This window comes from Podarcis erhardii, assembly GCF_964252035.2.
Source record: "Podarcis erhardii genome assembly, chromosome: 3".
In the NCBI taxonomy this organism is placed as follows: domain Eukaryota; kingdom Metazoa; phylum Chordata; class Lepidosauria; order Squamata; family Lacertidae; genus Podarcis; species Podarcis erhardii.
In genome coordinates this window covers 67,788,915-67,809,262 of record NC_138507.1, presented here as the reverse complement: position 1 = coordinate 67,809,262, position 20,348 = coordinate 67,788,915, and the positions used below count along the sequence as shown (strand labels likewise).

Below are 20,348 nucleotides of genomic sequence, written 5' to 3'. Positions count from 1 at the left end.
AATGCTTATGGATTAATTGAAAGAATGGAACTGTGTGGAAAATATTGGGATGTTCTGTGGCAATACCCTCCTACGGAGGACTCTAACTTTGATTTATTATGGTGTTGGCGAGATATCAGCTTGTTATCGGATGGGAAAGTATTCAAAGAAATCGCTGGAAGTCTGCCTGGAGTAATGGTCAGACGTCAGACCACTTTCAGTTTTAAGAAAAGCATGATGGTGAAAGGTCTCTATGCAGTAAAATTGAGTCCTTGGAGTGGGGGGGGGATGCCAAAAATGACTGATTGCAACCAGAAAGGAAGGTTGAACGTTTTTTTAAAAAATTCCACACAGAAAGTTACCAGGTATTAACTCCTCTTGCAAATTAAAGGATATAGAACAATTAAATACGAACAAAAGTCAACACATCAGTGGCTGTTAAAATAAAGGATCAACGCCGGAACTGTATTTTTTGGATTAAATAAGCAAATTGGAGTGGGAACAAGGAATCAACATCTCCTAAAAATCTCCTAAAATCAGAACATGGGAAGTCAACCAAAATGTTTAATTTGGAATCTGACAATTGGCTTTTTAAATTGAATTATGATTTGGTATTGTATTAATGAAAAATTAATAAAAAATATTATGACGAAACCTCTACAATATATGGTGATGGCCATTAAACTACATGATTTTAAAAGGAATCTAAATCAATTTATGGAAGATAAGGGTTATCAATTGCTGCTAGTAAATGATAACTATACTACCTCTAGAATTGGAAGCAGTATTCCGGCTGTGGCCCTCATATCCCGCTTGTGGCCTTCCCAATGGAATCTGCTTGGCCACTCTACTTATGTTCTTTTGCTAAGTCCAAGCTATCTGAAAGAACATGTTCCCCCATATGAACCTGCCCAGGGTTTAAGATCTTTGGAGGACGCCCTTCTCTTGTTCTCACCACCCTCAGGGACGCTTGATAGGGATGTGGAAAAAAGGGCCTTTTTGGTGGCTGCTCCCAGACTTTGGAACTCCTTCCCTGGAGAAGTTAGACTGACTCCCTCTTTCTCATCCTTCCAGGAGCAGGTGAAGACTTTCTTGCTCTAAGTCCCCCGAGTCCCTGTCAGGGAAAATTTCTCTAATACCTGAGATGTCACACACCAAACAGCATAAAAGAAAGAAACAATAGCAAGTGAGCTGGGAAGGCTTATGTTGCTTGCTCCACTGTATTTACCCAAAGCACTCCTTCTGTTTGTGAACTTTTTGATACATGCCTCTTTTTCATCCAGGGATGGAGCTATAAGAGCACTGTGGAGGGCAGCACAATTCAGCATACAGGACATCCATGAATTATGCTTTACTCACTGGCTTCAGTTATTTCCTGGAGTTAATGTACGGTTCAAGATTTCTCTGTAGTGACCTTCTTCTTCCTTAACCATCTTGCAATAAATGACGTGTCATGCTACTGAATGATAATCATCGTGTCAAATGAGAATGTTCTGGTTTATTTAAGTCAATGAAGCGGAAGTAAGAAAACCAATGGAGTAAGGCTTTCACCTGAGCTCTGAAACAATAACATTGGTGTAGGGAACCTTTGGCCTGCCAGATGACGCTGAACAAAAACTCCCATCAGCCCCAGCAAGCATGACCAGTGCATAGCTGTCAACATTTCCCCTTTTTAAGGGAAATTCCCTTATTCTGAATAGGATTCCTCGCAAGAAAAGGGAAAAGTTGACAGCTATGGCCTTGGATGGTGGCAGTGGCCTTGGATGGTGGCAGTTGTAGCTCAGCAACATCTGGCAGGCCAAAGGTTCTTGACACCTGCATAAACAAAGGAATGGGAGGATGGTAACTGCATGTCATTCAAGAAGTGACTTGCCTTATGAACATTCCTTATTTATTACAGCATCATGGAAAGTAAGAGGCGAGAGGGTCATTTCTTCTACTTGATAGTCCTCTATTTGAAGGACTCTCCATTAAAAGTCCAGTTTAAAGACCAAAAAATGAGGGTACAGCAGAGGCATTGAATTTGTTCATCAACAGGTAATATCTGGACAGCACACTTGAGTAGTGACACACAGGCCACCAAGCCAATCCACTTCAGTTTGGTAAGTCACATCCCTACCTCACTGTGGTCAGATGTCCTGTATTTCTATGTAAGTAACAGTAATTCTAAATTTGCAGAGGTTTTGCACATCTTTTTTAGGGGACACATGGCAACTCTTAAGCAGTCACCCTAGTAAGACATTAGAACTTTTAACAGCATACTAAGTAATCATCATCATCATCATCATCATCATCATCATCATCTGGGCGGCCCCCAACAGAACACCAATAACAATAATAAAAAAGCAACAACATCAAACATTAAAAACTTCCCTAAACAGCGTTGCTTTCAGATGGCTTCTAGAAGTCAGACTGTTGTTTATTTCCTTGACATCTGAAGGGAAGGGCATTCCATAGGGTGGGTGCCACTATTGAGAAGGCCCCCTGCCTGGTTCTCTGTAACTTCACTTCTTGCAGTAGCATTTCAAGACGGAGATATCAGCTATGACTTAATCCATTGCATTATATATAGCTATTCTGTTCCAAAGGAATACAAATCCTGGTTAAGTGCCAAGACTCCTGGAATTTCGGACATCTCTTGGCAGAGATTGAGGTGGCCAGCAGCAATATACTCAAAGGCACAATAACATTTAGCCATGAGCAGAATTAGAATGGAGGACAGGCTGATGTTACACAAGGGCCTTGATGTTTTCTGGCTGCTGTTTCATATAGCATGGATTTACTAGATTTTGCATGGAAACCTGAATGATTTGTAAAATAGCTGCTTGTGTCTCTGGGTGGTATGCAGCATGGGATTACGGAAAGGAAAAATAGTGTCTCCATATTAACAAACGATTGTCTGAGAGCTATTCAAATAAAGCAAACCAATAAAATTTTCAGATCAATTCTTTTGCTAGAAATGATACTTTTTCAAGGCATGTGGAAACAATGTAAAGGACTATAGTTGTCAAAGTATTCTCTGTTCGGGGTTCCTTTTAATGTCACATAAATACATTCCTGCATGCATTTAAGGACAGTTCATTTGCTCTTGAACCAAATGGCATTTTACATAGTCATTTTGCTTCGGAATCCCAGCTAGTCCTACAATGGGGTTTTGTTTTGCTTTCAACCAATTGAACTTTAACTATATTTACTAACTGTTCAATGGCCCTGTTTAAAAACTCTGTGTGTGCATGTGCCATACCCATGGTGGTATGAGTTTCCCTTCAAAACTTTGGAATAATCACAAATATTGTTTGTCAGACACTGCCTCAACTCACTTTCTGCCATTACTAAGCAGGACTGGATGAAATGTTAGTTGGAATTATTCCTTGTATAATCATGTTTGCACCCACATCTACACACTTCATAAAAGCAATGTACAAATTGACCCAAGTCATCCATTTCTGAAAGAAAAAAGTGGTTGAGTTGGTTCCCTTTTTTCAAATAGGTTTCAGATTTTTGCAAATACTGTAACAATGGAAGAATCAACATACCACCACCGAAAAGGCAAGATCCTTAATCAGCAACCAGTTTACACTTTAGTTGCAAGCTTACAAAATTTTTAGTCATATCAGGGCTTGCAGTCCAAAATTTGATAGCAGTTCAGTTATCAGCCATTGGTTAAAAATGGTGTTATCAAGTCAATGATGGGGGGGGGGGTGCCTTTTGTATGAGATGCATCAGCTGTATTAATTTTGTTTCCTTTGGACATGCTATGCCAGAGATACATTTCCCATTCCTGTTTCTTTCATTTCTCTAGAAACTGATTTGCATCACTAGCATCTTCTAATCTCATAAAGTAATCTATAGACCAGGGATCTGGCATGTGTCATTACAAGTCTGAGCAGACATTTCCAGTAAATACAGTTTTCGTTTTACACTTAAAAACAGATACTGAGATGACTCAAAACATGTGGTGATTTGCTTGCGAACTTTAAAAATTTGATTTCATGAAGTAGGAGCAGTTGTCTGTGTCTGAACAGCAGGGTTGAAAGTCTTTACCAATGAAAGGTCAACATTCCAACAGATACGGCTGGAATCATTCATCTTCTTTCACAGAATGCAAATGATCATTATGAGATAGGTCACCAGGCTTCTGTTTAGGAAACAGGGAAATGTGAAAAGTGCAAACAGGCATCAGAGGAGATGGATTCTGCTTGGCCCTTACTGAAGAAACCTTGCAAGGGTGCTGTTTTAACACCAGGAATCAGCATTCAAGTGAAATGATAAAAGCAAAGTAATAACACTCTCAATATATACAAAAGAATCTCTTCACCCTTCATATAAAAGGAAATGGGAATGGGATTTAGCAAATATTGGGTTAACAATCATCAAAGTAGAATGGACATGGGCATTAGAAAACATTCCAAAAATGCTTATCGGTGTGAACCTGAAAGACAATATTAAAATGGTACTTAATTCTACACAGCATTAGTAAAAAAATTGTCGAAAACATGCAGCTCTACAGTTCTATGATTCTATGCATTGTCTTGGAGCTAAAATAGAATTAAGGCAGATTTAATGCATGTTTTATGGAGTTGTAAAAAAAATAATGAGGGGCGCGGGTGGCGCTGTGGGTAAAACCTCAGTGCCTAGGACTTGCCGATCGCATGGTCGGCGGTTCGAATCCCCACGGCGGGGTGAGCTCCCATCGCTCGGTCCCAGCGCCTGCCAACCTAGCAGTTCGAAAGCACGTCAAAGTGCAAGTAGATAAATAGGGACCGCTTACTAGCGGGAAGGTAAACAGCGTTCCGTGTGCTGCGCGGGCTCACCAGAGCAGCTTCGTCACGCTGGCCACGTGACTCGGAAGTGTCTGCGGACAGTGCTGGCTCCCGACCTCTAGAGTGAGATGAGCGCACAACCCTAGAGTCTGGCAAGACTGGCCCGTACGGGCAGGGGTACCTTTACCTTTAAAAAAAATAATGGTGCATTTCTGGACAGAAGTACTGGATTCAAGCTTAAGTCTGATTCCTCAAGGTGCTAATTTACAGGGGAGCCTATGCATGCAGGACAGACTCCCCTCATCAGACCATCCCACCACAATGCATTGATGACGGGAACAGTGGTGACAGAGAGGCAATGGTGGGGGACATTCTTACCCCAGCACAATGAACAATCATGTGAGGCAAGTATGTTTATGTATACTTTGTTGTTTAGTCATTTAGTCGTGTCCAACTCTTTGTGACACCATGGACCAGAAGCCTTTAGAACAATGTGCCCTAGCAGGAATGAATGTTCCTGCTATTGCCCCATTAAAACTGGAGGAAGTTGTCTTGCAGTTCCTCCTGTGGCTCCCAGAGTGAATGTTCCTGCTATTGCCCCATTAAAACTGGAGGAAGTTGTCTTGCAGTTCCTCCTGTGGCCCCCAGAGTGAATGTTCCTGCTATTGCCCCATTAAAACTGGAGGAAGTTGTCTTGCAGTTCCTCCTGTGGCCCCCAGAGTGAATGTTCCTGCTATTGCCCCATTAAAACTGGAGGAAGTTGTCTTGCAGTTCCTCCTGTGGCCCCCAGAGTGAATGTTCCTGCTATTGCCCCATTAAAACTGGAGGAAGCTGTCTTGCAGTTCCTCCTGTGGCTCCCAGATAACATCAGACCAGGCCATTAGTGAACTAGACCTGCAAAAATGCTGGCCAGGATGGTGCCAAGGACGCGTGGCTTTAAGCCAATCTGTGCCATTTGCACTCAACCTTGGGTTTTTAATATGGACGGGAGACAGTGTGGTTACATTTCCAGATCACTTTTCTTGGGGCAGTTTGGAATCCTTCTCTTCATGCTGTCTCAGATAGAAGTCTGATTTCTTCTTGTGTATCAGATTCTGTGGTGTAGCTGATAAACAACACCTCTCCCAAGTCATCAGGTCAATCAACTGATGAGAAAGGGGAGGGGTGATCTCTGTCTCCATTGTGGTGCTGAGATTTGGCAAAAAGGCCAAGACCTTCCTGCCCAACCCACCTGCATGGTGGGGATGAAAATCACTCTGGTTGTGCAGGTGTGCTCTACCCTTTTAGGCCATTTCTGCCAAATTAGGTTAAGGGTCTGGCTGGGGATTCACAGAAGAAAGCTTGGCAGACCAGATCAGACACATGAGCTGTCATCTGATCATTGATAATGTAGTGCACTGAGGACCGGATCTGAACATGGGAAGCCATAGTGCAAATCTCACTCACAGGCAAGCTCACCAGATGACCTTGAGCATGTCACTGTCTTTGAGTTAAAAATGCCTTGCTTATAGATATGAAGATTTGCCTTCCATGGTCAAAGCCAAATGACAGACAGACTATCCTTAAGGCATATGAGATTCAGAAGAATTGAAATCAAGGCTCAATCTTATTTTACTCACATCTGACTTCTCTCTCCTTTCCTACAGGTCAAATTTGCCATGGCGCTCTGGACCATTATTCTTCCTCTCCTACTAATCCTTTCTCTTTCTGATGGCTTTCCTGATGATGAGCGTATCAAGGAATGTGGAGCTCACTATGCTGAGCTGGTTAAGAACCTATGCGCAGGTATGTTTTCTGTTGCCTACCACAGATAATTTGCTTATAATTGCTTTACCAAACTCAAATTTATTTCTTGTTCCTTGTTCCTTGTTTTATTACCTTTTATTTCTGATTACCTTTTATTTCATGGATTAGCTTCTTATTGCATTTTGAATATGCTCTCAGTGACTTTCAGCTCTTCATGGTAAAGAAGAATTTACTTAGCTAGCAAGCTTTCACTAGGCAGAGAATATCTGGAGAATAGTAAACATCAAACTTTACATAGGAAAGTTTGGGGAGCTAATAAGCTATACCTCAAACTCATTGATCAGTTATTTCAGAACAGTGGCCAGGTATCAATGCATAAAATCCACCAAGAGCTGGTCAGTTCTCATTTAAAATAAGCAAAACACTAAAATTCAAATAAAACTCACAAATGGCTACAAACAAAACTGCTTGATTCTAAAGTTGACAATCTAGGCACGCTTACTTTGACGGAAGCCCCACGCTGAACTCAGTTTGAGTAAACAAGTGCAGGATCAGCCCTAAATATCAGCTATTTTCACTAACCTTGCCAAGATCCCTGATTCACATAGCCTGAGCTTTGCGTAAATCCACAGGATCGTGGCTCCCCTGAGTCAATCTTGTCTCACAGGAGGGGAAAATCTACTCATGTTTACACCTGTTATGAAAGGATGTCACATAGAGGAGGGAGAAAGGTTGTTTTCTGCTGCTCCAGAGAAGCGGACACGGAGCAATGGTTCCAAACTACAAGAAAGAAGATTCCACCTAAACATTAGGAAGAACTTCCTGACAGTAAGAGCTGTTCGACAGTGGAATTTGCTGCCAAGGAGTGTGGTGGAGTCTCCTTCTTTGGAAGTCTTTAAGCAGAGGCTTGACAACCATATGTCAGGAGTGCTCTGATGGTGTTTCCTGCTTGGCAGGGGGTTGGACTCGATGGCCCTTGTGGTCTCTTCCAACTCTATGATTCTATGATTCTATGAAACTTACCTCCATGGGTAACAGAATAGGTTAAGGATGACACCCTGCATATGTCCGAAACCTGGATTATTGGTCACTTGCTCTGCACCCCCCTGTATGTTGACTTGTAAGGCAAGGAAAATAGGAATGATAGGATCAAGTCCTGTTAGCAGTGACTAGTAGACTTGAGAAGGACTACTTCTCTACTTGAAGGAAGCCCCATAGTTCTGGCCAATTGTACACAAGGCTTGAAAGATGCATGTACGAGAGAGTGACTTCAGCTTTCAGAATACTATATTTTAAATATAGATCTCCCATTCTCCTGCAGGAGGTGTTTCTGGGAGCATTGGAGAAGAGTGCTGTACCACTGACTGCTCCTATAAGGAGATAAAGGAACGCTACTGTCCCTGAACAATGTCTATGTGTGCATGGAGAAATAAGTACTTTGCTATTGTGGCTTTAAAGTAATTGAAATAAAGTGCTACCAATAGAAATATAAGCAGCCATTGTGCCTGATTATGTATGTATGTCTGGAAGTTATGTACTGTATTTCATCAGTGCTGTATTATTTTAAAATCCCTAGATTGCAAAGTTCAGAAGAAAATTATTGCATCACTCTTTCCTTCCTTTTTTAAAAAAGAAAATCTTTGCCTTTGCTTCCAGGCCCCAAAGGTGGCCCCCAAAACACCATCCAGCTTTTAAAATAAGCTGTTAGAATTCAGTACATAGGTTAAGAAGTCCTTTGTGCCAAGGGTGTGAAAAGGGGTTGGATTAGATGTGGAGAGGTGTTTCCTCACTGCAGACCTGGGGGAACAATTAGGATGGTCCACCCCAGAGACTGAATCTAGTTCATTTCCAGAGGTCCTCTGGGGAGTTCCCTATACAGTGGTACCTTGGGTTAAGTACTTAATTTGTTCCGGAGGTCCGTACTTAACCTGAAACTATTCTTAACCTGAAGCACCACTTTAGCTAATGGGGGCCTCCTGATGCTGCCGCGCCACTGGAACACGATTTCTATTCTCATCCTGAAGCAAAGTTCTTAACCTGAAGCACTATTTCTGGGTTAGCGGAGTCTGTAACCTGAAGCGTATGTAACCTGAAGCCTATGTAACCCGAGGTACCACTGTACCTGCTTCTATTGAAGCCCTAATAATTTTGTGGGAAAGACCCTCACTAAGAAAGGGAAAATACACCCCCATAAAATATGACATGGATTTGCCAGAAATATGCAAATGTTAATTTATACATAAAGGTAAAGGTAAAGGTACCCCTGCCCGTCAGGGCCAGTCGTGACCGACTCTAGGGTTGCGCGCTCATCTCGCTCAAGAGGCTGGGAGCCGGCGCTGTCCGAAGACACTTCCGGGTCACGTGGCCAGCATGACAAAGCTGCATCTGGCAAGCCAGCACCAGTGCCGCACACGGAAACGCCGTTTACCTTCCCACTAGAAAGCGGTCCCTATTTATCTACTTGCACTTAGGGGTGCTTTCAAACTGCTAGGTGGGCAGGAGCTGGGACCGAACGACAGGAGCTCACCCCGCCGCGGGGATTCGAACCGCCGACATTTCGATCAGCAAGTCCTAGGCTCTGTGGTTTAACCCACAGCGCCACCCGCGGTCCCTCAATTTATACATACTTGTGCAAATTTAGTTATACTTTCTGTAATTTAAATAGGCTATAATGACTTCCCTTGTAGTTGGGAAGATTATACACAGCTAGCTGCAATTGGAACTTGCCAGAGGCTTGACACAGCTGACCCACATCTCCATGCAGCTTCACATCTGTCGAGGGGGGCCCTATTCCTCCTTGGCATACTATAAAGTGGAGGAGAAAGTAGAAGGGATAAAGTAGCCAGGGGAGCAGTACAGATTTGGAGGGAAGAGATACAGTGGTACCTTGGTTCTCGAACTTAATCCGTTCCAGGAGTCTGTTCGACTCTCAAAATGGTTCGAAAACCAAGGCACTGCTTCCGATTGGCTGCAGCAGCTTCCTGCACTCAATCGGAAGCTGCGGAAGCCGTGCTGGACTTTCGGCTTCCGAAAAACGTTCACAAACCGGAACACTCACTTCTGGGTTTGTGGCATTCAGGAGCCGGTTTTCTCGGGAGCCAAGTCATTTGAGTACCAAGATACCACTGTACTTTAAAAGTGAAGCATGCAGAAAGTAGAAAACAACAGAAAACTTTTTCCGAGCCCAAAGAGCACACCTTCTAGGGACAGAAATTGAGGGGAAAGAGAAATTACTTTATGCAGAAACCTCAGGGAGGGCTCTTTACTTGGAGCACACACACCCCGCCCCCTGGTGAATGCCTGTGGGTACCAAGTCTGTTCTTTCTACAGCTTAACATGTATTAAATAATAAAAAAAAGAGCCGTCTCTTCCCTCCTAACAAGTCAAAAGAAACAGAGACAGGTAGGGATGGGAACAGGTAGCTCACTTGCCATAGGGCCTTCCTGCCAAGGAGGAGGAGAATTAATCAAGGGAATTTGCACAAATAGCTTGTCAGTATCAATGGTGCTAAAGAGCAGAAAAGAGGTCCTGCTGGGGAATTTTCTTTATCGGTCTCCAAGTTCTCAACTACAGCATAAATAAAGAATCAGTGCTTTGTTGTAACCAGATTTTCAAGGGTACAAATCTGATGGCATGCAGTAAGGGGAAAACTCATTTCAGGTATAAATTGGAATATTTCTTAAAATAACCAAAAATATAACATAGAGCAATATTTATGACTTTATTTAAATCCCAACATTTCCAACATGCCGATAAAAAAGAGATTTGTCTAGTCTTTAAATATATACCATCAAGCAACTGACCACAAACCACAGGATTCATATTTCAGCTTCCCTGACCTGAACACACAAAACATTCCTTTGTGCATCCTGTGTAAATTATAGCAGGAAAACACAGTACATAATGCAGTCTCATAAATTCCTTATGAAAACTAATGCTATACATGAGATAATACCTTATATAAGCTATATACAGATCATTTGCAACATTTCCAGAAGTAAATACTAAAAAAACAAAAAACCCATTTATTTAAAGAGCTTTTCCATTATCATCGAAAACACAGACTGAACAACTTAGCTATGCATTCTGGAGGAAATCTTATTCTCTTCTGAACAGCAATTGTATTCATTTCAGCAGGCAATGGAAGCAGAATTAAAGGCTCAGGGATTTTTCATTGCTGTGATATATTTCTAGGTAGACTAATAATAACAGTAAGTACACTAATAATATCAGTGGCAGTATCATAGACAATGAGGTTAATCCAAGGCATGATTATTGCCAAACTGAAAACTTTGACAGCCTGCAAGCATTGGAATGCATTGAAACCAGCTCAAAATTTAACATTATGTGATTTGATGGCAACATCCCAATAAAAGTACCAAGACTCATCACAGGGAAAGCAGAAGCATGACTGACATATACTTCTCCTTTGCACAACTCTTTTATTTCATGCTTAGGAGGCTTATTGGAGGGATTGGCTCAGGAATCCCCTCATCCTGGGGTTAACACTGACATTGTTGCACACATTTTTTTTTAGCTTTAGGGCAGTGGTTCCCATTCCCCACCCCCACCCCCATGGACCACTTGGAAATTGTTGAGACTGGACCACTTGGAAATTGTTGGGAATTATATTTCCCTGCCTGTTGTTGCAAATGTAATGTGCTGTACAATTTTTGACTGTGTATTGATTGTTTCTTTTATTTCTGATATTGCATTTTACTCTATCGCATTTTGAATTCCATAGAATTCGATAGAACTCAAATTGGAAGGGTTCTGCAGAGACACTCCACAGAGCACCTGAATGAAGCTTGCAGACCACAGTTTGGGAACTCCTTCTCTAGGAGATTTTTCTTATGTTTAGCCTTATGTTTAGTCCTGATGTTTAGCTTTCTGAATTCAGTGACACTTACTCCTAAGAAAGCATGTGAAGCTAGCAGCCTTAATCAGATAATGGTTCCAATTAGAAATATCTTAAAACATAAATCGAGGATCTTAGCCCACAGAAATATAATACGAATACTAAGCTATTTACATCTATTTTTAAAAATCATGTAAATCTTGTAATCACATGGCACTATGGCCAACTGCTGGCCACATGACCCGGAAACTGTACGCCGGCTCCCTCAGCCAATAAAGCAAGATGAGCGCCACAACCCCAGAGTCAGTCATGACTGGACCTAATGGTCAGGGGTCCCTTTACCTTTATGGCCAACTGATGAACAAGTGGTAGGATTTATTTACTTACTTTGTATATCAAAATGCCCAGAGGAAAATGCTTTGACAGAAAAGAAAAGAAAAGAAAAGAAAAGAAAAGAAAAGAAAAGAAAAGAAAAGAAAAGAAAAGAAAAGAAAAGAAAAGAAAACCTAAATAAAAACAGCAGTTTCATCACTGTGTTTAAGGTTAACTGGAGGATATTCACAAAGATAACTATTTTTACATTCTGTGTCTTCAGAAATGAGTCAATTTGTTAGACTAGATGAAGTCTGCATCTAAACTAAAGGCAATGGTTACAATGCAAATATAAACACACAGTGATGTTGCATACCATTGTGAATAATAGCGCAAGAGAGGCCTTTGTCGCCGAAAGAGACATCAGGGTTTCACTCCAGCAAATGCCTATCATAGAGGGGCACAGAACTATCACTTGGGTCTCCACACTGCAGGTCCTTGCAATGGTAGACTTCATAGGTGTCTTCACAGAGCCCACAGAAAATCATACAACTGAGATTCTTTCTATATACATACATCCCCAAGAATTGGAGTCAAGAGTCTGGGAAAGCCTTTATGATAGAGTCGTAAGCAGGAGGTGGTGTTTGTGCTGAGTTGGAGACACGAAGACTATTATTGGACCAGTGGAACTCGGGACGAGATAGGCTGTTGGTGGTGGTGCCAGTAAGTGTGGTGGTGGTGGCTGGTACCAGCGTAATCAGCTGACTCTCCGTTTCTACAGGAAGCGGGGGGCTCTGCAGGAAGGGATGAAACGTTGAGGCTCGGAAGCTTGATTTCCTTGGGAAGGAGTTGGCCTGCTCCAAGGAAGCTTGCCTTTGGAAGGTCAGGCTGGCCAAGCTGAGGTTACTGCGGCGTTCGCAGCTGCTGTTGCGATAAAATCCTGGCCTGCTGGCAGAAGATCCACGAGAAGCTCTGGGACGCCGGCTAGAGGATGAGGTGCTCCACTGGGAAATATGGGCACTGGCTCTGCGACTAGACAGGCAAGCCAGCAATGCCCAGATTACGCCTCCGATCACAAGTCCAATGACCATAGAAACGGAAAATGCTATTATCATATGATCTAAAACAAAAGAAGTAAAATGGGGTGAATATTTCAGGGAATCATATAATTCTGGAGTTGGAACGGACCCTGAGGGCCATCTATTCCAATGAAAAAAAATACAACAACTCTACTAAAATGTGTGGGAGGATAAAAGCTTTATTTTGTGTATCAATGGAGCTTGTACTTCTCATATACAATGCAATCCTAAGCATGATGACTGAGCTGTAAGTCCAAAATCAAATGGACTTTTGAAGTGTGTTCAAGACTGCTGACTGAGATAGACCAAACAGAGTACAAGATTTATCACTTCAATTTTGCATAACTTTAGTGGTCAGTTTTCACATTATTTATCAATTAAGAAAATAAGGTCAGTGTGTTCACAAACTTCTGTATTCACAAACTATATTATTTTGAATGTATCTCTGTCCTTGTTTAAGTAGAAAATTTGCCTTCATTTGTTTTGTAAAGGCTAATCTTTTTTAAAGCAATTAAAAAAATGCTTTGTAGCTTTTTCTGTAATCAAGTGGTAAATAAATTGTATGAAATACATAAAATATGAAATAAATAAAAATCAGTCCTCCCTTTGAGAATGTGTCCAATTGCACAGTGGCATTCCCCACAGACATCAAGTTTGTACTCCGTAAGAAAGTAGACTGTTCTGCTGAACAAGCCCTTCAGTTAGAAGAACAATATTGCCATTTAAAACATGCCTTCAGTTAACAGTTGAGGTAAATAAATTTTGCCTTTGATGTGAAGAATTTCCAGGAAAGCTAAATCATGTGAATAAGTGTGGCAAAATTTATCAGGAATGCGATTTCACACATCTCTAGATCAGAGAGTGTGGCAGAGAGTAAGCTAGCCATCTGTTGCAGAAAATAAAACCAAAATAATATTGTTGTATCTTTTTATATCAATAACAACAACAACAACAACAACAACAGACAACAATTTTTCCTTAGAATGATCAATATATCCATATAGTGTAAGTATATTGCCCTCTGCTGGAAAACTACATAAATGAATATATCAGTTTCACAGCCCAACACTCCCCCACCCCTGCCAGTCCACACAGCCATTAAAAAGAGAATGGGGGGGGGGAATATTACCAGAAATTTAACACATTTAGTAGGATTTTGAACCCTTACATGACCACTCTTACATAACAATTCATTTCACAAGGTTTCCTTGTGAAAGTAGCTACAAAAACTGTTGAAACCAAATTGGCAATCTCAATAAAGAAGGCATTTATGACTCTGACTGTAAATTTCTTCTGGATATATTTGAATTTCTGCTCATTTCTTTTTCATATCTAGGCTTGGATGTGTATGTGTTGATATATTTCTTTAGAAATATTTGGCCAGTTCGGTTTACAGCTGTTGTAGGAAGGTGATATGTATTATTTCCAAAATATACTTCCCCATGGTAATCCACCACAATCATTACTACCAAACGTCAACTTTGCACCAGGAAAAGTCTTTGTGACCAGTTTCTTTCCTGTGCCTTTCAGCAACAGCTTGATATTAGCTGATGCTAATTGTTGCCATTAAAAACTTGCCCTGTGATTCCCGCACACCACGCTGCCTGTTTTGGGTCCACAGTTGATGGCAATGCTCCAATCATTTCAACTCCCATGGGGAAGTTTCAGAAGGTACTCTCTCCTTCTTCTTATGCTGCTGCAGCTCTGTAACATGGCAAGCTAAATTCCCCCGTCCTAAAAAAGTATTAAAGGTACAAGAAACTGACTACTATATTTTTTGCTGCTCTGCTATGGTGTTAGGTACAGAAAGACATGGTAGGTCCCAGGAAATGGTCTAAGCAGGGGCGGAGGAAGGGGGTGCGGTGGGTGCGGTCCAACCCAGGTGTCACCACTGAGGGAGGTGACAAAATGCCGGGCAGCACTCACTGCAGGGCCTGCAGCACACCCAAGCCACACGTCTCTTCTGGGAGAGACATGGTGGCTTGGGCGCGCGCAGGCTCCACGCTGCCCAAACGGTCTGCCCGCTGCCTCCCCTCCAGCTATAGGGCAACTGAGTAGGAGGAGGCAGGCAGACTCTGGAGGCCCCACAGTGCACCCCACACTGCCCCTATGGGAGGCTTGCCCCGCCCCTGGGCGCACCGCCCATAGGAGCCCAAGCGGCTTCCTCCGCCGCTGGGTCTAAGGGCTCGTGCAGCCACCCTGCTGAAGCTAAGCAGGTCAAGGTCTGACAATTCAGGGAAATGTCTGAGATCCTGAACTCCTCAGGCTGTTGACTAAATGTGCAGGCTTATTTTACAGTTCCTCACTTGCCTGCTTAACAGTTACGTGCAGATGCAGAATGGTAATCTTGTTCCCTGAACTTGCTTTTCCCCTTGTCTTCCTCCTGTAATTCCTGGGTTGGACTACACTACAGCTAGCCCAGTGCATTCTGGGAATATGGTCTGGATCAGCCATAAACATGGCATCCCTCTCTCCCCGCTACATGCGAAATCACAAGCATAATTGAATATTCACAGCACTTGAAAACACTTCTACCACAACTGTACAAGAAAAAACACATTGAGCTCCATGATGGAAGAAGATTAAGATAAATGTTGTCAGTAAACAGCTGTTACTGAAATTGTCAGAGATGAAAAGCTACTTTCTTAGAGTTTCAGTAGATACTCAAAATAAGGCACTTAACCATTTGAAACCTGAATCATTACAGCAGAATTATTTTTAAAATAAGCTAATTATGTCATGAGGTAGTTACCTACCTTTATTACCGATGTTTCTATAGTACTGAAGTGGTCATTAGCCATTTCTGTAATGTTACCCTTTCTTATCCCCCACATAAAGAATAAGTGGTCATATGCAATATAGCAGATAATAATAATAATTACGATTCCAGAAGGCAATTAGACAGTAAGAGGGGACAATAACATCACCCAGACCTAGGTGGGGCTTGATTTATGACTTTTGTTCATATTCAAAATTATATGAGGTGGACATTTCAGTTTCCTGTAGTTGTTGGTTACCTACCAATCAGCATGGCTTTTGCAAAGTTGGCAAGCCTGCTGCCTGATGTGGAGCCAAGTTGCTTCAGGTGTTCCTTACAAAAAACGGAAATTCAGCAGACATTGCAATCAGCAAAATATCCTGTAACATTTGCAGAATGCATTAAAAATTTGGTCAACAAAACTTTGGCTTTGTGACTGGGAAAGATGTAGCTGAGAAGAAAGGCTGTGCATTTGTTTATTTTAACATTATACATTGAACTCCAACTTCCTTTTCCTGCCATATGTGAACAAATATTTTCAGCACATTTACAATATGCTGGTTTCAGTAGCAATGTGAATGACGGGTTGATTTCTTTTATTAGTATAATGAATATGGCACAGTATTCCTCCCACTACATTTTGACTGCTACTTTTGTCACCAAAAATAAAAATAATGGGTAACTACTTTACCCTTTAAAGGTAAAGGTAAAGGGACCCCTAACCATTAGGTCCAGTCATAACTGACTCTGGGGTTGCGGCGCTCATCTCGCTTTATTGGCCGAGGGAGCCAGCGTACAGCTTCCAGGTCATGTGGCCAGCATGACTAAGCCGCTTCTGGTGAACCAGAGCAGTGCACAGAAACACGGTTTACCTTCCCGCCAGAGCGGTACCTATTTATCTACTTGCACTTTGACGTGCTTTCGAACTGCTAGGTTGGCAGGAGCAGGGACCGAGCAACAGGAGCTCACCCCATCGCGGGGATTTGAACCGCCGACCTTCTGATCGGCAAGTCCTAGGCTCTGAGGTTTAACCCACAGTGTCACCCACGTCCCTATACTTTACCCTTTAGAAAATGACAAAACTCCTAATTGTTCAGGTGGGTAAATTGCTCTGGACTCTATCACTCCGTTACTGGGTTCATCCCTCTTTAAAGGTCCCAGATGCATGTTTTGTTCCCAGGGAAATTAAGGGTTAGCTCAAGCCCAAAAACTGATTTAGGTCCCAAATATCTGCAAGATTGCCTCCTTCCCTACAGACCCTCAGCAGAGAGTCCCTCATGGTATTTTCCAAAGTGTTTTCAGAAAGGGTGTGTGGCTCTACTTCCAACAAGCCTCTACCCTAGTCCAGAATATCTTGAATGCAGAATAGAGAGAAGTGAGAAGTGCATATACCAGTGAAGGACTTGGGGCTTTCAAATTTCAGTGATTCCCTGTGCAATGCCAAAATTAGTTCCCCACCCCTGCCTCTCACCTTCCTTTTCTTGTTGTGGCATTCCCCTCTTGACTCAGTGCCCAGTCCAGGCAAACTAGTTGCGCTCCCCTAAATCCACCTCTACAAACACATTTTTCCCACTCTCCATTTTATATGCACAGCAACCCCGTGAGGTAGGTTGGGCTGAGGGACAGAGATACGCTCAAAGTCACCCAGTGGACTTCATGACCAAGTGAGAATTTGAACCCTTGTCTCCCAGGTCCTAGTCCAACTCTCTAAAAGTTTGGGTTCTATGCCTCTCTGGGTATCATACTGACTGAATCTATGTTCCTCCTCGAACCTAGGATAATCACAGTTGCTGTTGATACCTCTGATCTCAAAACCCCCATGCCTTTAGGACAGTAATTCTCAAACTGCTCCAGATCCAGTGCTGGGTTTACGTATAAGCTAAGCAAGCTTTAGCTTAGGGCCCCACTCTCTTGGGGGCCCCCCAAAAAATTAAAGAAAAAAAATGATGTACATTTCTAAAATATAAGATAAAAAACAAATAAAATAAAACCTACATACAGCAACAGTGTTTTGTGTTGTGTAGGCTCCTATGATGTAAATATCCCTGCCTGCTAGCCTGCTCCCTAAAATATCACTGGTTTGCTCATTTCTATGGACAGTGGTACCTTGGTTGGCATACGTCTTAGTTTGCATACATTTTGGATTACAAACACGTCAAATCCGGAAGTGTGTGTCCCAGTTTGCAACCTTTTTTTGGATTATGACCCTTTTTTGGTGGGGGGAGGCCCCATTGGTGAAAGCGTGCCTTGGGTTACAACCTGTTTTGGTTTACAAACGGACCTCCAGAACAGATTATGGTTGTAAACCAAGGTACCACTGTGCCTACATTCTGCATGTGTGTCAGGGAACTGCCATCAGAACAGAGGAGGGAGCCAGGGGGGATACAGAGAGCTTCCGACACTTCTGAGGATCAGTGCCTCTTCCAATGGTGGTGAAAGCCACACCTCCAGTGGAGCAGGGGTGGGGGAGGGGGCAGCCAAGCAAGGGGAGGGCTCAAAGATGCTACGGAGAGCCCAAGCCCAGCTATCCAGGAAGCAGACATGCCGTTTCCATCACCCAGCCTGCGCAGAGGGGTGAAACGTAAGGAGGGGAGACGGAGATTTAGGGTGTCTAAGTTCTTATGTTGGGGGAGAAGCCGGAAGGGGCCACTCCCAGAATCTGCAAGTGACTAAGGCGGACAGTGGTTCTGCACTGTAAATAGTTTGCACCAATAAAACCTGTAAAAGATAGGATGGAGTCCTGCCTGGTTACTCACGAGCAACCACCACCAGCACTTGACAGCGTGCAAATGGCTTTAGATACCTATTAGGTCCATAAATTTCCATAAAACAGGCATGTCCAACTCCCAAGAGACTACAATCTACTCCCACTATAAAAATACTGGCAGTGATCTACCATTGGATTGACCAAAGTTGTTGAGATTTCTTTGAGGAGTTTTTTTGGGGGGGGGATAGATCAGGATCACCAGATCGACTGCGATCGACCACAGACACCCCGTGATCGACCAGTAAATCGTGATCGACTGGTTGGACATGACTGCCATATAGCATATATTTAACACAAAAAAACCAGCTGCAATTTGTTGTTGACAAAGGACAGCTGGATATATAAAGGGCCCCATTAACTTCAGTAATTTAGGGCCTCATCAAACCTAAATCTGGCCTGTCCAGATCCCTGAAGGATATGTGATGCTGGGGATGGGGGGCTCCTCTCCCAAAATGAAGGAGAATCTGCATGAGGGAAGCACTATCCTCAAGGAGGCAGCCACCAGAGAAGTGAGAAATTCACAAAGATAAGGGCCCCAAACAAATGTCTCTGTGGGATGGGAGCATCATTTAACAGTTTATGGTGGAAGCACACTGCCCATGTTTCTTGACATCATCTCACTGGACACTTAAATAGACTTATGTCAAGAGAAAACAGGGCAGGCTGTTCCCGTTTCACAGTTCATGCTAAAGTAGCTGGAATGCCTGATGCTATTGCCACAGGGGAGGGGCTGTGTTTTTTCCATATCCTGGGGTTTGAAAAAGAAATGGATGTTCTATGTTGATCTAGTAGAATAATAGTAATGAGGATTCCAGTAAGCCCAGGAATGTGGAAAAACTTGCCCCAGTCTACAAAACCAAGCAAATACACACACACACACACACAAAAACTTCTTTATAGTATTGAAAAATGTAACCAGGGCTGGTAGTAATTCTGAACTTAGCGTTGTAATGATCAAAAATCCTTAGTCAAACCTCTCAACAAAGTTTTCTTAATAACTGGCTGATTCTTTCCTCAGAAAGCAAAACAATAATAAATAGCGTATAGTTTTTCTCATGGTTGTTAAAATGTTGAACACATTCAATGAAACTTGGCAGGGAAAATGGGATAGCAAAATATTAGGGTTTACCATCTTTGCAGATATGCCTGTTGTAAAATATACTGTAAAATATTATAAAAAAAGTGTATAATGAACACGTTAGAAAGACATCATCTAATGGACAACATAATTGTATCACAGAGACAGAATTCAGAGAGATTATAAAAATAATTATAAGTCACATACTGATATGTACTTACCCCAGAAATTACTCGGCAATAAGTTGTCAGGACTGGTGTTGTTGGCATCCATGGTATTCAAAATTGTCAAAATAATGAAAATATTGTATCCACAGTGGAACAGTTGGTGTATATTAGAAATTTGACTTGGAAAAGAACGCCCTTACATATTCCCTCAGATTGTTCTGTTTGCATGAAAGGAAATCAGTGTATCACATTTCCTGCTTTTATACTCAAATTAGCAACTGTTTGCCTTATCTTAGATTGCCACATGGTTCCTGAGACAGGGGGACGATTTCCTTCTCGTCATTTCCTCGGCTAGGCAGTGAATAATTCAAGAACAATACTTCATCCCCCTGTGTTCTGCTTTTTATTGGATCAAGCTCATCCCTAAAATAAAGAGGAGAGTTACTTTTCCTTTTCCAGCATTTCTGTGCACAGAGAGCCTCACCCTGCATTCCTAACTATGCAAAAGCACACACATGGGCGACTCGTTTGTACGTTAGGAATTCATGACTGGACATCTCTAAACTTGGTGTGGTGTTGCACTTTTCAGAAAGGTGTTTTGTTGTTTCTCAGCCCAAGATAAACTGCTGGTACTAACCATTAAAGCTCCAAAGATAGGGTCCTCCCATATATTCCATCCTGGACCCAAAGATAATCTTCAGAGGCCCTTTCTCTGGGCACCATCACCAAATGAGGTGATGTGAGTGGGTGCCATTTTGGTGGTGCCGTTCCAGTTGTGGGATCCTCTCCCCAAAGAGGTTCAGCTGATGCCTATGCCCTGATCATTTTGGCAGCTCACTTT

General features: G+C 42.4%; 1 protein-coding gene across 2 annotated transcripts in view; it reads right to left on the bottom strand.

Annotated features, from left to right (window-relative positions):
- The window catches only part of LOC309337670 (VIP peptides-like), a 42,423-nt gene extending 22,674 nt beyond the window's left edge, over positions 1-19,749 (bottom strand). The window contains exons 1-2 of one of the 2 annotated variants that reach the window (XM_081854404.1): positions 19,562-19,749; positions 10,191-12,778 (exon numbers count right to left, since the gene is read on the bottom strand). In XM_081854404.1, coding sequence (XP_081710530.1) covers positions 12,252-12,778; positions 19,562-19,613 — 579 coding nt within the window. In that variant the 5' untranslated portion in view covers positions 19,614-19,749 and the 3' untranslated portion in view covers positions 10,191-12,251. Of the gene's footprint in view, positions 1-10,190; positions 12,779-19,561 lie in introns of those variants that run through there. The other variant, XM_081854403.1, reaches the window with a different exon arrangement.
- Between the last annotated feature and the right edge of the window lie 599 nt (positions 19,750-20,348).